This window comes from Uranotaenia lowii, chromosome 2 (genome assembly GCF_029784155.1).
Source record: "Uranotaenia lowii strain MFRU-FL chromosome 2, ASM2978415v1, whole genome shotgun sequence".
NCBI lineage: Eukaryota > Metazoa > Arthropoda > Insecta > Diptera > Culicidae > Uranotaenia > Uranotaenia lowii.
In genome coordinates, this window is record NC_073692.1 from 410,433,807 (window position 1) to 410,459,525 (window position 25,719).

Sequence of the window (25,719 nt, forward strand, 5' to 3'; positions counted from 1 at the left end):
ACTTCCAGTGAGGCCAAATATCTATTAACAAAAAAATCATTATAATTTATTCCAATCCGCTTTGTGCGAACCGCTTAATACCAATCTGTCACAAGTTACTTTTGACGAGCAAAATTAGTGAAACATTGTGAGTTGTGCAACAACTCCCAGAAGAAGGGCGTGTCGTCGTGACAGCTGGCTTTGAATTATAATTTTCTAATAAAGTTACAGCTTTTTCCGCCCCAGCGGAATATTTATTTTCCTCCGGGGCTTAAGATCTCCACATAGACGAAAAAAATAGAAATGTTTCGCAATTCTTCCGCCCTTCGAAACAACGAGGAAAAAACAATAAAAAAACGCGCTTTGACAAACGACAAGTGGGTAGATTAAATCATCAGAGAGAAATTCGATTTTCACGCTGCTCCATCATCCCATCCCGAGTGATGCGCTAATCTGCTTTTGTTTTTTTTTTTAAATAATGTCATTTGGGATTGTAGGCATCAGCCCGCGCTAAAAATTTATCATTCTCTAACCGAGTCGTTTCCGTTTTGTATTGATGAAGTTCGAGTCTTCTTTTCGAAGAAGAAGGGGGTCTCTCTATGAATGAATATTCGCACATAAAATTATGGGGGAGTTATCGTCCCCCGCTGTTTTTTTTTCTTCTTCTTAGGAACCGGATCCGTATTGTCTCTTATTATTATTTATTTGCGAGGCATTTGTGTTTTCCGATTTATGTCGTTCGTTTGTAGAAAAGCTATTTTTAGAGATGCCGTCGTCGTCTGCCAAGTCGACCTTGATTAATTGATCAAGTAACTCTCGTCGTCATCTCGCGTAATCATTGTCATTGTTTTGAATTCAAGTTTTGTTTTCTTTCCACCTCTCTTTTTGCAGGAATTGAAGGAAAGCTTCAACTATGGACTGTTTTGTCCGCCTTCGAACGGGAAGGCGGGCAAGTTTTTGGACGAGGAACGGCGGCTCGGCGATTATCCGTTCAATGGACCCGTCGGGTATTTGGAGGTAAGCATTGATGGAAATTTATCTTTTTGAAAACAACTTTCCCGTAGTTCAGGTTCAACGTCCGACAAAGATAAGCCCATGTTTGGCTGACCTAACAGAGTGATTTTTTCAAAAAAAAAAAAATATATATAAACTTTGGATTTTCAAGTTGAAACTCTTCTATTACTACAGTCTTTTTAATAGTCATTTGTTTAAATTTGGTTGACATAAATTATTACTGTCGTTTTCTTGTCGAATGATTTTGAATGCAAAAATGCCAATCTTTTATTATTTTTTTTAACGAACACAAACACATACAGGATCTCAATGAAACTTGATGTTTCCTCGAAGAGATTCCTTTTTTTCTAAACTCTAATCGTACTTCTTTCGAGGATATGATGGCTAGCATCTTACAAATGCTAAAACCACCAACCTACAGAAAGTGTATTATGTATGCCGTGACCGGGATTCGATCTCATGCTCGCTGGCGTAGAAGACTTGAAGGCTATCCTCTACGGCACGGGCTTATTTCAAATCAATCTAGCCAAACTAAGCTAAAAAGGTCAGTCGTATGTCATTACCAATAAATTTGGGTAGAAAATCATTCTGGGTCAAAAATTTAACGGAATGACGGAATATGTAGGAGGAATGAGGGCCTGATGGCCTCACGCGACAGATGGGCTCTTGGGAACTTTAAGTTTTAGCGGAACTGTGTGTTTTTAGTCTTTTTTAAGCATATCTTATTACAGAGATTATTTCCTATCTACGGTTTAAAACACTTGTTAAATGCATGTTTATTTAGGAAATAACTTGTAGTTTTTATGTGGCGGAAATAAATAAATTTTGGAGCAACTTCAAAAAAGCTCTTCCAAGAATTTGAACGAATTTGACATCGACAAAAAACAACTATCATATGAGAAATATCAACTTAGCGATCATCCTACCCCATACGTTAGAAAACCATCGGCTTTTTAAGGGTTTACTGTATTCAATTTTTCATCAGTTTGACCAGGTCTTTTTTCTACTTATCATATTTTCCAAGTGGCTCAGATCCCACTTTAGCCTTCAATCAAATAAGTTCCAACTTTTTACTTATTTTCTCTTTTTAAATTACGCGAAAGCTTAAGATGTCCGTCTTGACCTTTTTCCCCCTACCTCAAGCAATCATTCATAACTAAATTAAAGGAAAAAGATAAAATGAAAGTATGGATAACATACAGAAAAACACTAGAACAATTAATTTGTCAAAAAACTTAGAATAACTTTATAAAAATACACGATTTTACAAATGTTCAAGAAAAAAAAGATGAGTGTATAACAAAAATAAATCATCTGGAAAAAGACGAATGACAAAAACAAAAAAAAACAAAAGCAATGATATAGTAGTAGTAATAGTAATAGCAAAAAGTAAGAATAAGACAAAACAAAATGTAAAAAATAACGAGAAATTATTTAAAAATGATTGAAATAACTAAAGCAGTAATGATTTGTCAAAGTGAAACAAATAAAAATGATGAAATGACAAAAGCGATAAAAAATTTCAAAATGATTAAAATTTGTGAAATGCAGAAAACAATAAAAAAAATGATTAAAAAATATGACAAAAATTAAATAAACTAAAAAATCTCTAAAATCACATGAATTAAAAAAAAATTAAATGAAGTCTGTTTTTTACCAAAAAGGGGAATAATTGCTGAAGTAAAAAATCAATCGTGATTAAAATTTTAGATGAAATCTTTTTACAAAAAAAAAGAACTTAAATAAAAAATTGTTAAATTATTTGTTGAGAATGTCAAATATGACTCAAGTGACTAAAGTGATATAAAAGAAAACTTTGACATAAATTTGACAAATGACAAAAATTTTATTACATACGTAATTTCTAAAATGACAGCGATTAAAATAAAACAAAATTACAACAAACAAGAAACAAATCGCACAAAAATAAAAAATAAAAAATATTAACATAGATGTGAAAACAAAGAAAACGAGAGCAATGAGAAAAACATTGATAAAAACAAAATACAGACCGCGTTCGATTTTGGCAACATCCGAGCAAAACCGTTCGTTTTTGGCAACATCCATGAAAGACTATTTTTTTTGGTCACTTTTTTTTTGTTCTCATTTCAAATTAATCAAAATTAATGTAAAACGTAATATAATCATGATTTTTTTTATTTGGCCTGACTATATTAATTTTAAACAGTAAAATCATGATTTTTCCCAATTTTTCTTCGTAAAACTAATATAATTAAGCAAAATTTTAAAAAAAAGTTATGCTAATATTATGTTTTACATCAATTTCGATAAATTTGAATAAAAATAAAAATAAATAAAAAAGTGATATAAAAACCGTTTGAGTTTGAAAACATTCGATTTAGACAACATAAAATTTACGGACGTGTTGCCAAAAACAAACGGGGTCTGTGTGTGAAAAAAATCCAAAAATGACATCCAAATATAGAAATACTAGCTGACCTGGTGTGCTTTGCTATACCTTCTAAAAACAAAAAAAATAGTAAAAAGCTTTTTAAATTTCTATAGTAATTTTGGCTATTTTTCGGTCTAGGATTTTAATCAAACAAATTGGGACGACGTTTCGACCATTTTTGGTGGTCTGTCCGTTGTAATGTCGGACAGATAATTCCCTTGAGAAAGACCATTGCAATTCAAAGATGATTTCATCGTATTTAGTGAATCTGGATTTATAAATTTGTTTTTCATGATCTGACATTCCCAGTAAACATTTTTGTCTGTATATTTCAGTTGTTTTTGAGATATACACACTTTTGTACAATCTGAAAAAGTTGTATAGAATATTCTATATGAGCCTGTACGTACCAAAGTGGAGGCAATATACGGACCAAACTTCGCTCACCTTGAAAATATAAAACTTTGTATTGCGTTTTCAACAATTTGATAGCAACTTTGCTTTGCACAAAATCTTAGGATTGTACAAATTACAATTTTCTATTGCCTGTCTTACAATTTGATTACAATTTCCATTTGCAGGTATCCTGAGGTTTGTACAACTTTCTTCACCATTTAATGCAATTTATTGTTACTGTATCCCAAAGCAATTATATTTTTCCCTTATTACGATTTTACTATGAATCGCCGTGACCATAAATACAATAGAATTTAATGTTTACTGCAAAAAAAAAAATTGAACCACATACAACTTCATCTATACCTTCCTTCAGTCTCGAACTCACAACGTTCCGATCCCTGTCCTTCGATACTTCCTCGGCGCCATTTCATGTTGATGCAAACAAGCAAATTTGTTCATGTACAGCTGAGAGTGCCGTTGAAAATTCAGTTGATCGTATAAAATACCACTGACTGCATCATTTCGGACTCCAAATCTATTTATAGATGCCGTTTTTTTATATACAACTTTAACCTATCTCAAAGACGATTAAATTACAATCAATAATTTTATTCAGTGCTGTGCGTTCTTAGCTTGCTATACACTGTACTGTTAAACAATTCGACAATCTGCAGATTGTTTAAATTGCATTATACGATGTTCTTACAATTACTGTACGACCTCTCATGGAAATAATATGTCATCATAGTTCGCAAGCATGAAAGATTGCTTAATTGTACAGTGGGATTAAATATTAAGGTTTACACAAGTCTACTGAGATTCAAAACAACTTTATTGATCATTTTATACGATTAACAGAATGTTATCGTATATAATGAACTATACAAACCATAAACGATAAAATAAAACTTGGTTTAGCTGCAACATGATGTTTACACAATTCCAATCTAAACTTAATGCTCATACAATCTACAATGAACACTACTTCACGATTCTTATCACAAAACCGGATTTTTTGAAGCGTCACCTGTGTTTTTGCAAACGCTGACTGTGTGTGCCACTTTTTTCATTTTATAATTTTTTTTCTCAATCAAAACTGCCTTCATTTTTGCAACAAAATTCGTCAAGGATTTCTAATTTTTGCAATTGTTGACATAAGATGATTACGATATTACTAAGCATAGGAATTGCATTATAAACAATTATTTACCTATTAAGTTTATTTCAATAAGCGACTTTGAATAACATGAAAAAATAGATTGTTTAAATTCCATTATACGATGTTCTCACAATTACTGTATGACCTTTCATGGAAATAATATGTCATCATAGATCGCAAGCATGAAAGATTGCTTATTTGTACAGTGGGATTAAATATTGAGTTTTACACAATTCTACTTCAAAACAACTTTATTGATCATTCTATACGATTAACAAAATGTTATCGTATATAATGAACTATACAAACCATAAACGATAAAATATAACTTGGTGTAGCTACAACATGATGTTTATACAATTCCAATTTAAACTGGATGCTTATACAATCAACAATGAACACAACTTTACAATTTCTGGTTATCTGGGTTTTACTGTGTTTTTATAAATTTCATGAGTTATTTAAATAAATATGCTTTATGAGAAAGGATTCGCCATCCTTTCCCTCTTCCAAAGTGGGGAGGGCTCAAGAGCTACTATAAAACATTGTCCATTTATTTGATAAGTTTTAAGTTATGCCTATTAGACCGCTGCAAAAAAATGACTTTTTACTCCCATATGTTTTTTCGATACCTTTTGGGTCACCAAGTATCAGTGTTAAATTTGAGATTATTTGGTTGATTCCTGAGTTAGCGCAACGCGTTTTAATTTTGCATGGACATTTGTATGGAAGAAGAAATTTTTACACATGAAATCATCCCAAAAATTTCTTAAAAGCTTGAAATGAAATTTGTCTTTAATTTTTGGTTTTAACTTTTCTTAAGCTTTGTTTCTTGCTAACATGACACGCAGCTAAACATTGATATGTGATATGTTGATATGTGGGGGCCCGATGAAAATTTTGACCTCTATCCCGGATTTTACGGTATACAGAAAATTAAATTAAAGAAAATGAAAGCCAGTTTCAGCTTTGCTCCGCTATATCTCATTTCTCAAAGAACCGATTTTACAGTCTCAATTTTTTAGTTTTTTTTCGCGAATTTGATTATCATTTGCATGGAAAATACTTGGTCTCTTAAAAATCTCAGTTCTTCAGTACATTGAAATGATGATTAAGATGATCAGAATGTGCGTTTCGGGTCATATTGACCCGAAAAGCTTTGCAAAGGTTAAGCGATGAAAACTATATGGAAACCTTCCTTCCTTTCCCTTTACTTCCTGTAAGGCGGAAGGGTTTATTTATAACAATCCTCGAATCATATCTCGTACCAAAATACCTCTTCATGCCAAATTTGATTCCATTTGCTCGAAGTTGAAGTTATGCCGACAAAATTGTATAAGGGCCCCTCCCTATGTACTCACTGGAAAAAGGGTGGTGTCTAAAATCCTAATAGAACCATTTCTTGTGCCTTAATCCTATTCATTGTAAAATTTGGATCCACTCCTAGATAAGTGCTCGAGTTCTGCAAAAAAATGTATGGGAGCCTCCCGCTTCCCTTCCTATATCACCCATGGAAAAATAGAGAGGTTCCAAACAATCTTATAACTATTTCTCGTATCACATGCTCTCCCATCCCAAATTTATTTCCAATTGCTTGATTAGTTCTACAGTTTTGAAAAAAAAAATTAAAGCCCTTCCCCTTTCCTTTTTTCCCACTGGTAGTGGTACCTAATATCAATTAAAACCTTTTTTGTTCTTAAATATCCTTACATGCTTACATGAATTGTTCTCGAGATAAAAATACGTACCGTAATACCCTCCTAGCCAAATTTGGTTCCATTTGCTCGATTTGTGACAAAAAACATTAAACAAATTGTATGGAAGCCCTCCTGCCCTATCCTAACTTCCAATGGAAGAAGAGGGATCTCAAATAATTATAAAATAATTTCTCATACCCAAAAACCCTTCAATGCCAAATTTGGTTCCATTTACTCGATAAGTTCTCTTATAATGCAAAAATTTGTAAGGGAGCCGAAATCCCTTCTTCCTATCTCCTCGCTAGAAGGAGGGAGGGATGCCAAAAATTCATTTCTCTTATACCATTCCATGCCAAATTTGGTTTCATTTGCTTGATTAGTTTTTGAGCTATGTAAAAATTGTAAGAAAAGCTTCCTCTCCCCTTCTTATCTCCTTACTCGAAAGAACGAGGGATCTCAGAAAAAAATTCGTATTTAAATACCCTTCAATGCCAAATTTGGTACCATTTGCTTGATCGGTTGTTGAGTTTTGAAAACATTCGTCTTATGTTTGGGAGGCCCCCTCCAACCTTCCAGTGAGGGAGAGGGGTCTCAAACCATAATAATATTTTAATGGCATTGCGGCGAGATGAATTCTAAGTAGAAATCAAAGACATTGTGAAATATATAGGAAGATAGATGAAGCGAGTGCGCTTCGTAGAAGAAGTGAGTAGGCTGTAAAGGGCAGTTTTGTATAGAAAGCTCATCTTCACCGTCTACTCACTTCTTCTACGAAGCGCACTCGTTTCATCTATCCACCTATATATTTCACAATTTCTTAACATTCTACTGAGAATTCATCTCGCCGCAATGCCATTAAAATATTATAATCAACAATTATAACGGCGATAAAAATCTGAAACAAACCATAATAGGAACCTTTCCCGGCCTCCAATAACCCCACCTTACAAGTTTCACGCTAATCGGTTCAGTACTTTCAGAGTCTATAGGGAAACAAACAGACAGACACAGACAGACAAAAATCCATTTTTATGTTAGAGATTAAAAGTGATAAAAATTTAAAAAAAACAAAGATAATAAAAAAGAAATTAGTTAACTAAAATTTTAACAAGAAAATCTATAAAACAATTGACAAAAACAACAACAAAAATCACAAAAGATAAAAAGAATAACAAAATTGAAAAAAAAACAAAAAGAACTTAAATCAAAAATATAATGAAAAGAAAAAAAATTCATTCTATTTTCATATTTCATTATTTTTTTTTTGAAATTTGTATGTACTAAAAAACACTAAACTTTACATGGGAATTTCATTCTTATGTAAAATGTTTTCGAAAATCTAAATCTGCCATTAGTTGTTCGGAACTTACTCTGTGAGGTGATTCTGAAAGCAGTGAGCAGAAATTTTGAACAAGTTTCCGAGAGAGTTTGGTAAAAGTTAGATGTCACGTGATAAATTCCTGTTGTGACCGTTTCTATTTGTTGAAATAACATAAATAAGTTAATTTATCAGTTAAGTAGTTTTTATATTTTTCACAGAATTTTGATTTTCCATTTTAAATAGAATTTGATACTGATTTTGTCATTAAATTTGTAAACAAATCCTTGCCTTTTGGATATACACTAAGCCTCTTTATTCTAATTTCGATTTCCAACGGATAGATATTCATGTAGACTTTAGTATTTCCATCCGAGAAGAGTTTTCCACAAGAATAGGTTTACCTAACTATGGGTTTACTTATCAAATTTAGGTTTTTTTTTCTATTCCTCTGTACGTATGTGATTCCTGGATCAATTATGAACAGGAATTTCTAATTCATTTTTGGATTGAAATTTGTTTTTTAACGGATTTTTTTTCTCATAACTGATTCGGTTAAAAAAGTTCTTATCTATTTAACATGTTTAACATTTTTGTATTTAAAATATTTTCTTTTAAATTAAAATTGTAAATTGTTCTTAAAAATTGTTGGTTCTAAGAAGCTAGATATTTTTATCTAAGTTTAAATGCTGCATTCCATTTCTAAAATTTACATGACTATTTTCAGTTGACCAAAGTTTTAATTTATAAATGAACATAAAATTAAATTGTTCATACTTAGACTCTTTAATAGTTTTTTGTCTGAATATTTTCAAATAATAGAATATTACCTTTTTTATAATTATAAAAAAAAACCTACTCTATGTAGGATGTTGGACTTCGCTTCTGATTTTTTGGTTCCAATAAAGATTTGATTTAAATAATTCCAACCAACCAACCATTTCTGAATTCAAATTAATCCGATGATCGGTTGAGAGTCTACATCGAAACGTAAAGTTTTGAATACTCGACCGTTTTGAATCCAATTAAAAAAAAACCTATCACCATAAATAATGTAAGTTTTAAAGTTCTAATCAGAAATCTAAATCACTTCTCCCCATTTTCTAATTCTGACGATTAATCTAGACTGAGCAGTATCTGAGGAAATTTTTCATTTTTTAAATTTTTCTTTCTCGCATTCAAACTAAGTAATGCAACTCAAACTGAGTGATAATAAGTTTTGAATTTAGGGTCCGAATTCAATTTTTTTAAGGTATTTACATAAAATTAAACAACAAAAATGTATTGAGGCTTTAACTATGATTGGTGCGCTGCTGATGTGCTCAACTGTTCAAAGACTGTGTCCTCTCTAAAAAATTATTGAAAACTTGCTGTTGATGAAAATTTTAGTATTTTCCTGATCTAGAAAGTTTGTGTCTTTGCAAGATTAGGAAAACTGCTGTTGTTTATTCACAATCCTTTCATTTTTGTTTGACACATTGATTCCATGTCAAAGTGCAAGTTGAACGAAAAATAGTTCATCCAGCGTAAATCGATTCCGGCTAATCTAGACCGCATATCGTCTAGAGATGGAATAGAGAGAAAAAAAGTACCACAACAAACTAGTACTGGGTACTAGGTTAATTACGGTTACGCTTTTATTTGTTTCCGTTTGCTACAATTTCACTCTCGCTTGGCACAAATTACTTGTGTTTTTTTTTCCTCAACTTAGTTATTGCCTCGGCCGGTGGGATGTTGTTGTGGATTCCAATCCATCGATCCGGTTTTCTTCCGATTCGGTGCGGCTAAATTGAAAGTGTTCAGCTAGTGCCAAGTAAGTTGCTGTGGAGGGAAATGCTGAAAAACACATCCTATTTTAATGACTTCATGTGACGACACGCGCTCGCCTTGCACTTGAAACCACTGCCCTGCTAATGCTGATGCTAAAATTTCTGAATGGCTCTCTCTGTGCTGTGGCTAAACTGGAACTTCACGTTACCATTTTCCAGTTCCAACTAATTATGCTGATTAAAGCGGAACTGGTTCATTCAATGAGCGTGTTTTTCTCTATCTATTGGTTCGATTTTTTAAAGTGGGTACTTTTATCTGTAGTAAATCACCAGTTAAAATGTGATGAATTTAAACATTTCGGTTTTTTTCCTTCTCTTCTTCCAGCTCAAATACAAACGGCGCGTGTACAAGATGCTGAATCTGGACGAGCGACAGTTGAAGGCGCTTCACACCCGGGCCAATCTGAGGCGCTTTCTCGAGTGCATCCACGGAGGGCAGGTGGAAAAGATCGCAAAGATGTGTGCCAAAGGGCTGGACCCAAACTTCCACTGTCCGGAGACGGGAGAAACTCCACTGACGATAGCAACGGGAACGAAGAAACCGAACAAGCTGCTGATTGCCCTGGTCAATGGAGGCGCGTTGCTAGACTATCGGACCAAGGATGGGACCACGGCGCTGCATCGAGCGGTGGAGCGGGACAGTTTGGAGGCTGTGAGGTGAGTTTAACGATTAGAATAAGCGATTGATCAGTTTTCTGGCAATTTCAAATTATTTATGCCAATTATGACGAATTTTATGCCAAAACTGCAATGAATTATGGCTATGATAACTAAAAAATGTTTTTTTTTTTCAAAATTTTTTAAGTTTGGAGCTCTAGGATAAAAACTATAAACATGGCAACAATGTCAAAAATTACAAAAATGGATAAAAATGACAATATTTTTAAAAAAAGTTACATGATCATGCCAAAAATGAAATGAAAATGAAAAACATGACAAAAACAAGAAAAATGATCAAAATTTCAAAACAAATTACAATTCAAACAACGAGAAATGACAAAAATGACAAAATGACATGAAAATGAAAAAAATGACCAGAACAACGAAAATGGCAAAAGTGACAAAAATTACATAAATGGCAAAAATTACAGAAATGAAAGAATGACACAAATGACAAAAATTACCAATATTACCAAAATGACAAAAATGACAAAAAATTAAAGAAAATGAAAGAATTTGTCAAGAATTTGTCATTATTTTTGCATTTTTATCATTTTTGTCATTTTTGTCATTTTTTTCATTTTTGTCATTTTGGTCAATTTTGTCGTTTTTGTCATTTTTGTCATTTTTGCCATCTTTGTCATTTTTGTCATTTTTGTCATTTTTGTCATTTTCGTCATTTTTATCATTTTTGTCATTTTTGTCATTTTTGTCATTTGGTCATTTTTGACATTTTTGACATTTTTGACATTTTTGTCATTTTTGTCATTTTTGTCGTTTTTGTCATTTTTGTCATTTTTCTCATTTTTGTCATTTTTCAAATTTTTCTCATTTTTGTCGTTTTTTTTTGTAATTTTTGTCATTATTTTCATTTTAGTAATTTTGGTAATTTTTGTCATTTTGGTAAATTTTGTAACTCTGGTTATTTTTGTCATCTTTGTTTGATTTTGTCATTTTTGTCATTTTAAAAATAAAAAAAAATGACAAAAAATAACAAAAATTACAAAAATTGACAAAAATGGCGAAAATCTCATAAATGACAAAAATGACAAAAATGACAAAAATGACAAAAATGACGAAAATGACAAAAATGACAAAAATGACAAAAATGACAAAAATGACAAAAATGACAAAAATGACAAAAATGACAAAAATGACAAAAATGACAAAAATGACAAAAATGACAAAAATGACAAAAATGACAAAAATGACAAAAATGACAAAAATGACAAAAATGACAAAAATGACAAAAATGACAAAAATGACAAAAATGACAAAAATGACAAAAATGACAAAAATGACAAAAATGACAAAAATGACAAAAATGACAAAAATGACAAAAATGACAAAAATGACAAAAATGACAAAAATGACAAAAATGACAAAAATGACAAAAATGACAAAAATGACAAAAATGACAAAAATGACAAAAATGACAAAAATGACAAAAATGACAAAAATGACAAAAATGACAAAAATGACAAAAATGACAAAAATGACAAAAATGGCATAAATGACAAACATGACAACAATGACAAAAATGACAAAAATGACAAAAATGACAAAAATGACAAAAATGACAAAAATGACAAAAATGACAAAAATGACAAAAATGACAAAAATGACAAAAATGACAAAAATGACAAAAATGACAAAAATGACAAAAATGACATAAATGACATAAATGACAAAAATGACAAAAATGACAAAAATGACAAAAATGACAAAAATGACAAAAATGACAAAAATGACAAAAATGACAAAAATGACAAAAATGACAAAAATGACAAAAATGACAAAAATGACAAAAATGACAAAAATGACAAAAATGACAAAAATGACAAAAATGACAAAAATGACAAAAATGACAAAAATGACAAAAATGACAAAAATGACAAAAATGACAAAAATGACAAAAATGACAAAAATGACAAAAATGACAAAAATGACAAAAATGACAAAAATGACAAAAATAACAAAAATGACAAAAATGACAAAAATGACAAAAATGACAAAAATGACAAAAATGACAAAAATGACAAAAGTGACAAAAATGACAAAAATGACAAAAATATCAAAAATGACAAAAATGACAAAAATGACAAAAATGACAAAAATGACAAAAATGACAAAAATGGCATAAATGACAAAAATGACAAACTTGACAAAAATAACAAAAATGACAAAAATGACAAAAATGACAAAAATGAAAAAAAAATGACAAAAATGACAAAAATGACAAAAATGACAAAAATGACAAAAATGACAAAAATGACAAAAATGACACAAATGACAAAAATGACAAAAATGACAAAAATGACAAAAGTGACAAAAATATCAAAAATGACAAAAATGACAAAAATGACAAAAATGACAAAAATGACAAAAATGACAAAAATGACAAAAATGACAAAAATGACAAAAATGACAAAAATGACAAAAATGACAAAAATGACAAAAATGGCAAAAATTACAAAAATGGCAAAAATTACAAAAACGACAAAAATGACAAACTTGACAAAAATAACAAAAATGATAAAAATGACAAAAATGACAAAAATGACAAAAATTACAAAAATTACAAAAATGACAAAAATGACAAAAATGACAAAAATGACAAAAATGACAAAAATGACAACAATGACAAAAATGACAAAAATGACAAAAATGACAAAAATGACAAAAATGACAAAAATGACAAAAATGACAAAAATGACAAAAATGACAAAAATGACAAAAATGACAAAAATGACAAAAATGACAAAAATGACAAGAATGACAAAAATGACAAAAATGACAAAAATGACAAAAATGACAAAAATGACAAAAATGACAAAAATGACAAAAATGACAAAAATGACAAAAATGACAAAAATGACAAAAATGACAAAAATGACAAAAATGACAAAAATGACAAAAATGACAAAAATGACAAAAATGACAAAAATGACAAAAATGACAAAAATGACAAAAATGACAACAATGACAAAAATGACAAAAATGACAAAAATGACAAAAATGACAAAAATGACAAAAATGACAAAAATGACAAAAATGACAAAAATGACAAAAATGACAAAAATGACAAGAATGACAAAAATGACAAAAATGACAAAAATGACAAAAATGACAAAAATGACAAAAATGACAAAAATGACAAAAATGACAAAAATGACAAAAATGACAAAAATGACAAAAATGACAAAAATGACAAAAATGACAAAAATGACAAAAATGACAAAAATGACAAAAATGACAAAAATGACAAAAATGACAAAAATGACAAAAATGACAAAAATGACAAAAATGACAAAAATGACAAAAATGACAAAAATGACAAAAATGACAAAAATGACAAAAATGACAAAAATGACAAAAATGACAAATATGACAAATATGACAAAAATGACAAAAATGACAAAAATGACAAAAATGACAAAAATGACAAAAATGACAAAAATGACAAAAATGACAAAAATGACAAAAATGACAAAAATGACAAAAATGACAAAAATGACAAAAATGACAAAAATGACAAAAATGACAAAAATGACAAAAATGACAAAAATGACAAAAATGACAAAAATGACAAAAATGACAAAAATGACAAAAATGACAAAAATGACAAAAATGACAAAAATGACAAAAATGACAAAAATGACAAAAATGACAAAAATGACAAAAATGACAAAAATGACAAAAATGACAAAAATGACAAAAATGACAAAAATGACAAAAATGACAAAAATGACAAAAATGACAAAAATGACAAAAATGACAAAAATGACAAAAATGACAAAAATGACAAAAATGACAAAAATGACAAAAATGACAAAAATGACAAAAATGACAAAAATGACAAAAATGACAAAAATGACAAAAATGACAAAAATGACAAAAATGACAAAAATGACAAAAATGACAAAAATGACAAAAATGACAAAAATGACAAAAATGACAAAAATGACAAAAATGACAAAAATGACAAAAATGACAAAAATGACAAAAATGACAAAAATGACAAAAATGACAAAAATGACAAAAAAGACAAAAAAGACAAAAAAGACAAAAAAGCAAAAATGAAAACAAAGTACAAAAAAGCAAAAAAGAAAAAAAGTACAAAAAAGACAAAAAAAATAAAAAAATGAGAAAGAAGACAAAAATGACAAAAAATACAAAAAGGACCAAAATGACAAAATTGACAAAAATGAAAAAAATGATAAAAACGACTAAAATGACAAATTATTAAAATTACAAAAAATTTCAATAATTTAAAATTTCGAAAAACTACAAAAATGACAAAAATTAAAAAATATGACAAAAATTGCATAAATGACATAAATGACATAAATGACGAAAGACAAAAATTGACAACAATGATAAAAATTAATAAAATGACAGAAATAACAAAAATGACAAAAGTGATAAATAAAAAAGGACAAAATGACAAAACTGATAAATTATAAAGATTTCAAAAAATTAAAAAAATACAAAAATGGTATGCTTAGTTTATATTCACGAATCTAGAGATAAGATTCTTAAGTCCAAAGACCAAATTTCAAAGTCTAGAGTCCAGAGTCTAAAGTCCAGAGTCTAGATTCAAGAGTCCAGATACTAAAGTCTAGAATCGAGAGTCAAAACTTGCACTCGTCTATTTTCTAGTTTGGAACTCAGAGTCCAGAGTCCTGAGTCCAGAGCAAGAATCTAAAGTCAAGAAAATAAAGATCCCTGAGTTCAGAGTCCAGAGTCCAGCCAGAATCCGGAGTTCTGAATCCAGAGTCCATGGTCTAGAATAATCATCCATGAGTTAAGAGTCTAAATTTGAAGTCGTCTGGTTTTGAGTCCAGAGCTCTGAATAAAGAACTCAGAGTCCAGAGCCTATAGTCAAGAGCCTAGAGTCTATAGTCAAGAAGCAAGAGATCAGATTCCTGAGTCTAGAGTTCAGTGTCTGAAGTCCAACCAGAGTCCGGAGATCCGAATGCAGAGTCCAGAGTGAGCCATGAGTTAAGAGTCAAAAGTTGAAGTCGTCTAGTTTCGAGTCTAGAGCTCAGAGTCCATAACTCAGAGTCCAGAGACCGTAGACTTAAGTCAAGAAACAAGAGATCAGATTCATGAGTCCAGAGTTCAGAGTCCAGAGTCAGGATCCAAGGAACAGAATCTGGTGTCCAGAGTCATGAGTTAAGAGCCAGAAGTTGATGTCGTTCAGTTTTCAGACTAGAGCTCTGAGACCAGAACTTAGTGGCCAGAACACAGAGTCAAGAAGCAAAAGATCAGATTCCTGAGCTCAGAGTTTAGAGTCCGGAGTCCAGTCAGAGTCCGGAGATCAGAGTCCAGAGCTCAGAGCCCATAGCCTAGAGTCAAGAAGCAGAAGATCAGATTTCAGAGTCCAGAGTCCAGAGTCTAGAGTCATGAGTCACGAGTTAAGAGTTAAAAGTTGAAGTCATTTGTTCCGAGTTTAGAGCTCTGAGTCTAGAACTCAGCTAGAGCCCAGAATCAAGAGATCAGTTTCCTGAGCCCAGAGTTTAGAATCAAAATCCTCAGTCCAGAGTCCAGAATCTAGAGTCCAGAGTCAAGTGTAAAGGGATCAGATTTTTGAGTTAAGAGTTAAAAGTCAAAGTCGCCTAGTCTGGAGTCCGAAGTTCTGAGATCAGAACTCAGAGTTTAGAACTCAGAGTTCAGAATCCAGAACACAGAGTTCAGAGTCTAGAGTCAATTTTGCGTATGTGTAGGTAACATCCGTGTTCAGTAAATTTAAAAAAAAAATACAAAGAAGGCAATACCAGCAATGTCTCAATTACGTTAGCATTATACTATTGTAAAAACAAACCAACAAATTCGTTACGTCCGCGTTCACAAATCAAGTTGTTTATGTTTATGCTGCTGGACCAAGCAAAAAAAATCCGGCAAGAAAAATGGCACTTTCCCTCTGGGTCGCACAAGTGTCGACATCAGGTCTGGGTCGCCATGGTCGAAGCCTAGGGTAAATGCACCACCTCACGCCTTCAAGACGATTGAAAGTGCATAAAATTCATTCAAAATAGACTTGCTAAGTGCTTGGGCATCGTGCCGTCAGCCCATTACAGTGTTTAATGGCTAGCATTAAATTGTTTAAGTGGTGAGGATTTCGCCATGTAGCAAACTGGCAAACTCGTGGATAGATGACAATCGTCGTAACCAAAGTAAAGTGCGTGTTCGCGTTTTGGACCGAAGCGACATTTTTCGCGTGTCATTACGGTTTATTCGCGTGCTGACGACAACCAGCTGTGGATAAACAAGCTCGTCAGGGTCATACCGCCGTCAAGTTGTTTTATTGTTATTTTTGATTGCGGGCCGTCGAAATGAATTGGAAGTTTGACTTTGTTTGTTTTTGTTTTATCGTTCCGGTTTTCGGTAACTGATGATTTGTTGATGTATACAAATGGGAAGGACGAACGCCGGCAACCGTTTGGAGATTTGTCTGATGCTCACAATAAATTACATAAATTTATTGACATTTTTTACGATTAAACTTGTGGAGTTTTATCTAATTTACCGAAGCAAGCGCGCTTCTAAATCTTTTTTCTCCGTTGTCGTCATTTGATATGCCATTTTTGTTCGCTCTATATGCAAATTACGATTTGAACCGGTATAGTAGGCCACGATATGTGTTTCATCGTTAATAACTTTGGGCTACCAACATCAACCGCTTGAGTTCAGAGACAGGTACACCTACTGTGTAGGAAGTTTCATTCATTCATTCATCGATTGCTGGCTGTATAATTCAGTACAGAACCCAGTTGTTCTGTTTTGAATTTGAACACAGCCAGCGCGCCTGCTACGATTGACACAAGACACATACCAGCCTACTAGTAGATGGAACAACAAGATCTTCGCATTCGATTCGGGACAGAGAGAGAGGAAACTAATGTTATTGTCATCGTTGTCTTGTAAGCAGTTTGCCAATAAATTATCGATTAATTAATTATTCCAAAAACAAAATATATGTCTACAAGCTAACGAGCATACGAAACGTGTGTCGCGATTGTCGTTTGGCCAAAGACAGTCTTGGGATTAAATAGCAAACAGCGATCTCCCACTGCCAGCCCAGCCAAGAAGTAGTTTCGTAGTTGTTGTGACGGAGTGGAACGCATATGAATTCTCGAAAACATGACAAGCTCCATCGACAAGCTGCTGCTGCCTGCTTGGGAGTTTGTTCTAGAGAATTTATGTGTAGGCATCTCCCTGAGTAGTCATTGGTGGTTTATTGTTTTAGAAGCTGTGCGCTAATGTCAACCTTAATCCGCTCCTTTGGCAGGGACCACCTACGCCTAAAATTTTTCTTAACTTATTATGTTTGACGACATGCTGGGATTTGGTGATCTGAACAAGTTCCAACCTTCAAGCAAATCTATGCCAAAAAAAGTAATTTATTGGAAAAATGTAATCATCTACCAGTTAGAACGTTTTTTTTACGCTGATTGTTTTTGTCCACTTTACACCTTTGAGTTTTTTTTGTGATAATTCAGAATCAGTTTCCTGTCGCGATGGGAGTTCCGACTGAAGTTCAAAGGGTCACTATATAAATTTGCATTGGATCGAGAGGACCAACACGAAGAGTGTTCTGAAGGTTCACTTCATAAATTTGCGTTCGATCGGAAGGACCAACAAGTAGAGTGTTTTGAAGGTTTATTTCATGAATTTGCGTTGGATCGGGAGGACCAACATGAAGAGTGTTCTGAAGGTTCACTTTATGAATTTGCGTTGATTTGAGAGGACTAGCTTCATGAATATTCTGATGGTTAATTTTATGAATTTGCCTTGGATCGAGAGGACCATCATGAAGAGTGTTTGAAGGTTCACTTTATGAATTTGCGTTGTATGAGTAGGACCAACTTGGAGAACGTTTTGAAGGTTCACTTTATGAATTTACGTTGGATCGGGAGAACCAACATGGATGGTGTTCTGAAGGTTTATGAATGTACGCTGGATCGGGAGGACCAACATTAAGAGTATTTTGAAGGTTCACTTTATAAATTTGCGTTGGATCGAGAGGACCAACATGAAGAGTGTTTTGAAGGTTGCCCATATGAATTTGCGTTGAATCGGGAGGACCAACATGAAAAGTGTTTTGAAGGTTTATTTTATGAACTTGCGTTGGATCGGGAGGACCAACACTAAGAGTGTTCTGAAGGTTCAATTTAAGGATTTTTCGTTAGATCGGAAGGACCAACATGAAGAGTGTTCTGAAGGTTCACTTTCTTAATTTTCGTTGGGTCGGCAGGACAAACATGAAGAAAATTCTGAAGGTTCACTTTATAAATTTGCGTTGGATTGGGAGGACCATCATGGAGAGTGTTCTAAAGCTTAACTTTATGAATTTGCGTTGGATCGGAAGGACCAACATGAAGGGTGTTCTGAAGGTTTACTCCGTGAATTTCTTTTGGATTGGGAGAACCAACATGAAGAGTGTTCTGAAGGTTCACTTTATGATTTTGCGTTGAATTGGAAGAACCAACATGAACAGTATTCTTATGATTCACTTTAGGAATTTGCGTTGGATCGAGCGGACCAACATGAAGAGTGTTCTGAAGGTTCATTTTAAGAATTTACGTTGGATCGGGAAGACCAACATGAACAGTGTACAGAAGGGGTTCACTTTTTGAATCAACGCTGGATTGGGAGGACCAACAAAAAGAGTCTTCTGAGGGTTCACTTTACGAATTTACGTTGAATCGGGAGGACGAACATGAACAGTGTTCTGAAGGTTCCCTTTTTGAATAAACGTTGAATCGGGAGGACCAACATGAAGAGTGATCTGAAGGTTCACTTTATGAACTTACGTTGGATCGGGAGGACCAACATGAAGAGTGTTCTGAAGGTTAACTTTAAGAATGCACGTTAGATCGGGAGGACCGACATAAAAAGTGTTCACTTTATGAATTTGCGTTGGAACGAGATGACCAACATGAACAGTGTTCTGAAGGTTCACTTTATAAACTTGCGATGGATCGGGAGGACCATCATCAAGAGTGTTCTGATGGTTAACTGTATGAATTTACGTTGGATCGAGAGGACCAACATGAAGAATGATCTGAAGGTTCACTTTATGAATTTACGTTGGATCGGGAGGACCAACATGAAGAGTGTTCTGAAGGTTAACTTTAAGAATGCACGTTAGATCGGGAGGGCCAACATGAAAAGTGTTCACTTTATGAATTTGGGTTGTGTTATGAAATGAGAATTCATTCCGTGATTTGTGGAACCCCCAGCAGTGAGACGTGCTAACGGTCTAACTACTCAATTTCTCACGTCTCACTGCTACACCGTTATTGAGCAATAAGAGAGATCCAGAGCGCCGAAACTGGAAGGAAAAACAAACGGCAATAAAAATCATAATTTTGCAACTACCAACCAGTAAACGTCGCGTTCTATAATCGATCCGAAACTCCAGTATCGGGAGAAACAAAGTTGTTCCCCCAAGGTGGGAAAATTGTGTGCAGTGGTGTAGTTCCCACTTTATCAATATTTATATGCTAGTTTTACAGTCCGCTAGCTATGCAGTGATCAAAGTGTAGTGATTACTGTTGTTATCGAACATTTTGGTCCTTCGAACCGGATAATCCAGTGAAATTGTTGGGCATTTTGGACGATTCAAGTGCTGGTATTGTGTTGCCTATTGTGTGGTGGACATTTTGTGCTGCTGGGACGCTCCAATTGTGATTGGTTGTCGTCATTTTGGACGCGCAAAGGAAACAAAACGGCTTCCATCGTTCGCCATCGCGGATTCCAGCAACCAGCATCAAGCCGCTAGAGTTTGGACCTAGCGAGGAAGAAGGCAGTGGATCCCAATCGAAGTTGGCGCTTTTGGATTCGGAGTTGGAAAATTTTAGAACGTTGGTCGGATTTTGGACGGATTTGGCTGGATATTGAAAAAAAAAGGATAAGTAGCGCATGTCTGTGGTTGTTGGTGTGTGATTTTTGGTTTCGAGATTGTGGCTAAAAATAAAACTTTGAATTAAATAATATTTTTTGGGTAGTTGAAATTTTCAATTGTGCAATTCCCTGAGGTTTCGATAATCTTGTCTTCGAATTGTTGATTCCGCTTTGGCTGTCAAGTCGCGATTCCCAGTCAAGGTCGGTTTTGTGAAACGTCGAGCGATTTTGAGTCAGTTTAGTCTGAATATTGGTTGGATTTTGAGTAAATCCATTTTGGGTTTGAGTCAGTTTTCGATAAGCTGAAATTTGTCAGATTGTGTTTGGATTCAAGTGAATCAAATAAGTCAGATTGTGTTGGAATCTAAGTGAATCAAATTGGTGATTCAGTCAATTTTGTGTTGGATCGGAATTATTGGAAGAAGACTTAAGAAAAGTGGTATCACAGACAATTCGACTTGCTCTGCGATTGTGTGAGAATTTGGTGATATCACTTGCAAAGTGCGCTGTGAATTTTTTAATTGGGTGATAAGTTTCATCAAAATGGAGGATCTCAGTATTTTGAAGAAGCAGGAGCGCCAGTTGAGGGCCTCCATTAAAGGTGTTGCCAACTTTGTACGGGATTTCAAACCAGAGCTGCAAGAGTCCCAGATCGAAGTCAGATTGAGTCTGCTTGAGTCAGTTATAAAGAAGTTCTACCTGGTAAGGCAGAAAATAGAAGTATTATTGGACGCTGCAGACAGTGAAGGAGAAAAAGAGGATGCCAAGGAATCAGAGGCAGCAAGAAAACGCAGGCTGCAGAGGCAGATTGAGGAACGTGAAGCAAAGTTCGATGAAGAAACGCTGCAGTTTGAAGAGCAGTATTGCACCGTGAAAGCTGCACTCCTTGCGTTACGTCCGAGGAAGGTTGAGGTCTTAAGTGCGTCTGGGTCTGCAGAACGAGCTGATACTATATCCCGTGTCAAGCTTCCGGACATCAAACTGCCAGTTTTCGACGGAAAACTTCGAGATTGGATTCCGTTCCGGGATATGTTTGACAGCTTGATCCACAACAACCATCAGCTCTCCGATATCGATAAGTTTACATATCTGCGGTCAGCGATAAACGGAGAAGCGCTCCAGGAGATCAGCTCCATTGAACTGTCTGCTGATAACTACCAGGTAGCCTGCGACATGTTGGAAAAGAGATACGAGAACAAAAAGTTGATCGTGAAGGCGTATTTGGACGCACTGTTTGGTATCGAGCCTCTGAAGAAGGAAAGCGGTGAAGCTCTGAACCGCCTTGTCAGTGATTTTGATCGCAACATACAGATGCTGGGCAAGATAGGCGAGGACACAGAGAAGTGGTCGACAATGCTGGCATACATGGTTTGCGCTCGCCTAGATTCGGTTACCCTTCGTCAGTGGGAGAGCCATCACAACTCTAAGGACGTGCCGACATACCAGAAAGTTATGGACTTCCTGAGAGATCAAGCGTTGGTTCTCCAATCGATAACGCCGAATAGAACTGAAGACATCGAAAGTCGTCGCTATCGTACAACAGTTCACACCACATCGAGAATCCAGAACAACTGTGTGTTCTGTGGTAATTCGTACCATCCAGCATCCACGTGCAGCAAGTTCAGAGCGATGTCGGTGCCCCAGCGCTTCGGAGTAGTCAAGATGAAGCGGCTCTGTATCAATTGTTTGGGTTCTGGTCATTTTATCGATCGTTGTAGCAGAGGTCCATGTCGTGAGTGCAACAGAAAACACCATTCGATGTTGCATAACAGTTTTTCAAGTCAGAGCTCCGTTTCACAAAATCAGTCGACAGTCAACAGTCAATCGTATCGGAATATTAATCGCCCAGGACCTTCTGGTGAAGGTCAAGAACAAGAGTTGATTAGACAGGATCAACAAAGTCAGGCTTCGTACACAAATCCTCAAGCACAAGAGAATTCCACTAATTCCTACCCCATAATACAAACACGCATTCGCCACACTCTACCACAACACACCACAGACAATTCTTTTACTTTTAATGCGGCACCAAGGCCGAAAAGCGCTAAATTTCGTTCGCCTCGAGTTTTGATGTCAACCGCTGTAGTGCGTGTTGAAGATCGTTTTGGTAATCATTCGTTTGCGAGAACACTGTTGGATTCGTGTTCTGAATATTGCTATGTTACGAAAAGCTTTGCGAAAAGATTGAATCTACGAAGAAGTCGGAATGTTTTGAGAGTCCAAGGCATTGGAAATGAATCAGCTAAATCGATTGAGTCAGTTGAGGCGAGAGTTCGGCCTCGTGTGTCAGAAATTTCTTCGTTTTCGGAAGATATAAGTTTCCATGTGTTGCCTAAGATCACGAGTAATCTGCCCACCACCAAAGTATCGCTTAATGGGATCAAGATTCCTCATGATTTGGTATTGGCGGACCCTGAATTTTGGAACCCGGGTCCGATAGATATGATTATTGGGGCAGAATACTTCTGCAATTTGTTGCGTTCAGGCAAATGTAAATTTTTGGACGATGGTCCAACCCTGCAAGAAACTGAGTTTGGATGGGTTGTTTCCGGGAGAGTTCCGGATAGTTCCGTTGAAACTGTTGCGTAGACAAAAAGGTTAGAAGGTTTGTTATTGCTACTGCGAATTTGGAAGACGTTGGACAAGTTTTGGGAGTTAGAACTGTGTAGAAAAGATATTCGAAGGAATCACAGTGAGAAATTCGGAAGGTAAATTCGTCGTCACCTTGCCGAAAAAACGCTGCACCGATTGGGTAAATCTGCAGGAAAAGCGATAAGTCAGTTCCTCAGTTTGGAAGAAAGGCAATCTGCAAAGGGCAGAATTTAAGACCTTGTGTTGAAAATTTGTCGATGAGAATGTGTCGATGGGACATACGAAATAAGCTTAAGATGTGTCAGTTGATATTTGTCAGAATGGGCCCTTTATAAGAAGGAAAAGTCAGAAAACGATCAGTATGTGTCAGAAATTCGAACCTGGTTATTATCTTCCTCATCAAGAAGTGTTGAAACCGGAAAGTAAATCTACAACGCTACAAGTAGTGTATGATGCGTCGTGTCGCACCTCAACGGTCGTTTAGATAAACGATGTTTTGATGGTGGGGCCTACTGTGCAGAACGATTTGTTGTCGATCATCATGCGCTTCCGTTTGCACCGATATGCCATCAGTGCCGACGTCGAGAAGGTGTACAGGATGGTACAAGTTCAGCAACCGGATCAACAACTTCCACGGATTTGGTGACGAGATGCATTAGATGAATCAGTAAAGACCTACGAATTAACGACGGTTACATACGGAGCTGGGTGTTTTCCGTATTGGCAGAGAAGTGTCTGAAACAGCTGACTAAAGACGGATACGCAAGTAATTCGATTGGTTGAGAACTGATGGAAACAGTTTTTTTCGTAGACGACTGTTAAATTGGGGCACACAGTGTCAAAGAAGACAAGCTTCTTGTTACGGCAGTTTACCTCAAACTTACGAGCAGTGTTGGAAAGATTTTCTGAAAATGTTAAAGATTTTGTGTCAGGTTTTGAATGCGATTTGTCAGATGTTCAGATATTTGTTGTTGGTAACAGCCGAGTCAACACTGGCTCATTTGCAAATTTTTACGCGGCAGACATCTGCTCAGCAATATTGGCCTCATCTAACTACAGAAGGCCAAGAGAAATTTGCCCCGTCGTTTATCGAAAAACGTTCAATGACTATGAACTAAGAGCAAAATGTGAACCCCGAATAAAAATAATGGTCTGAAGTCATCGCTTACGAGTTTAGTCGGTAATATCGCATTGAATCTTCGCTTCAGATTTAACGCTCAGCGTGAGCGTGAGAAGAATTGACGTGGAATGTTGTTCGAGAACCGCTAAGCTTAACTCCTTTATTTCAAATTAGTATGGTGTGCGTAGGGGGTCGGTTTTCGAACGCACCATTACCGGAAATTGAAAACATCTACTGGTTCTTGATGATCGTCATTCATCGACACTGCTTGAAGTTCGCTAAATGAGGTGGGTGGTCATCATCAATGGTGTATGGAGAAAGATGACTCACGAGTATGTTCCGTGCTACAAAAAAATACCCAAGATCGATTGACAGATCACACTTGCCGTCAGAAGGAGCAGCACCATCGAAGCATTTTTTATCCATTTCACCTTAGTTTCTTTCATCGTTAATCAACACTCTTTGGAAAACCCGGAAAAGTGTTTAATTTGAAATTGGCTAGATGAGAGTAGTTATCGTACTCAAAAAAAGTGGCATTTTGATTCGATGTTTGCTTCTTATTTGAAACAACCAAATAGTCCATAGAGTTGTTACAGAAAAAAAGTATGGGTTTCAAAATGAAACGACTAAAAGCGATATTAATCGGATGTCAGATTTGTGTCAGATTGTATGAGTCAGAGAAGTATGAAATTATCGGCAATTATTTGTCGTTTGGTTTCAGATGGATGCAATGAATTGTTTGAATAATTTCTGGTTAGGATACATTGCAACAAAATCACACGTCTGGTTGTCTATGTCAGTATGGTTTAACATGATCTTCTAGATCGAATCTTATGCATGAAGGAAACGATTGAAGAATCCATTTATGGATGTGATATTTGTATGGTGTACTAATTTGGCTAATTTCGTGTACCTTTATTTTCATCCATCGTTCGTGAGTACCTTAACTCGGATCCCACTGTCCACCAGAGGCTTGCGGCAGAATCGTCAAACTTGGCCTGATCAGCTAAGGTTAACCGAAGCCACTTTACCAAAGTGGCACCATGCGACGGTAGGCCAGATGTTGCTGTAGAACGTCTGGAAATCGACCATGAAAATGGGATGTAATGTGGTCATCTCTGGATCCAAATGAAGGTAATTCACTCACCTGATATTGGGAATTGGTAGCCACATAGCGTTAGCCGGCGTAGGATGGCTTCCCGGATACAATCATCAGCCAACAAGGGCCGACTTCGAATGTGGGATATGAACTGATCGTCACAGTTTTCGTCCCGACGGTTTGAATTGTATCGCACACCACAAACGTTTTGTTCCGATTGCTGGAAATTGATGTGACATGGTCACTATTGGAGCATGTAATTTGGCACAAAACTTACCTGGACATCAGCAACGGATTCCTCGAGACCACAACCAAAGCTTCGAAATCTGGCATCGTAAAATCCTGGTTTTATCGGAATGTGAGCTGTGTTGCACTGCTATCCGCAGAAAACTTTGTAGCGAATAAGTGCAAACAGAATGTGTGAACCAAAACAAACGACAAATCAGTGCGAGAGAATGTTCACCATGGGCGTACGGGGGATGGGAAAAAATGGGCTCATCACCCTTACATGATGGTAAAATTCGTGAC

At 35.0% G+C, this 25,719-nt stretch overlaps 1 protein-coding gene and 1 long non-coding RNA gene across 4 annotated transcripts in view; one reads left to right on the forward strand and one right to left on the reverse strand.

Annotated features, from left to right (window-relative positions):
• LOC129749740 (SH3 and multiple ankyrin repeat domains protein 2) overlaps positions 1–25,719 on the forward strand; it is a 598,094-nt gene that overhangs the window by 373,779 nt on the left and 198,596 nt on the right. For all 3 annotated transcript variants that reach the window (XM_055744799.1, XM_055744801.1, XM_055744800.1), the window contains 2 exons: positions 871–996; positions 10,134–10,465. In XM_055744799.1, the coding sequence (XP_055600774.1) occupies positions 871–996; positions 10,134–10,465 (458 nt within the window). The remainder of the gene's footprint in view (positions 1–870; positions 997–10,133; positions 10,466–25,719) is intronic.
• Positions 25,012–25,602, reverse strand: LOC129749745 (uncharacterized). Its single transcript, XR_008738154.1, has 3 exons — positions 25,469–25,602; positions 25,240–25,411; positions 25,012–25,169 (listed from the first exon to the last, which is right to left on the reverse strand). It is a non-coding gene; the product is annotated as an uncharacterized LOC129749745 (long non-coding RNA).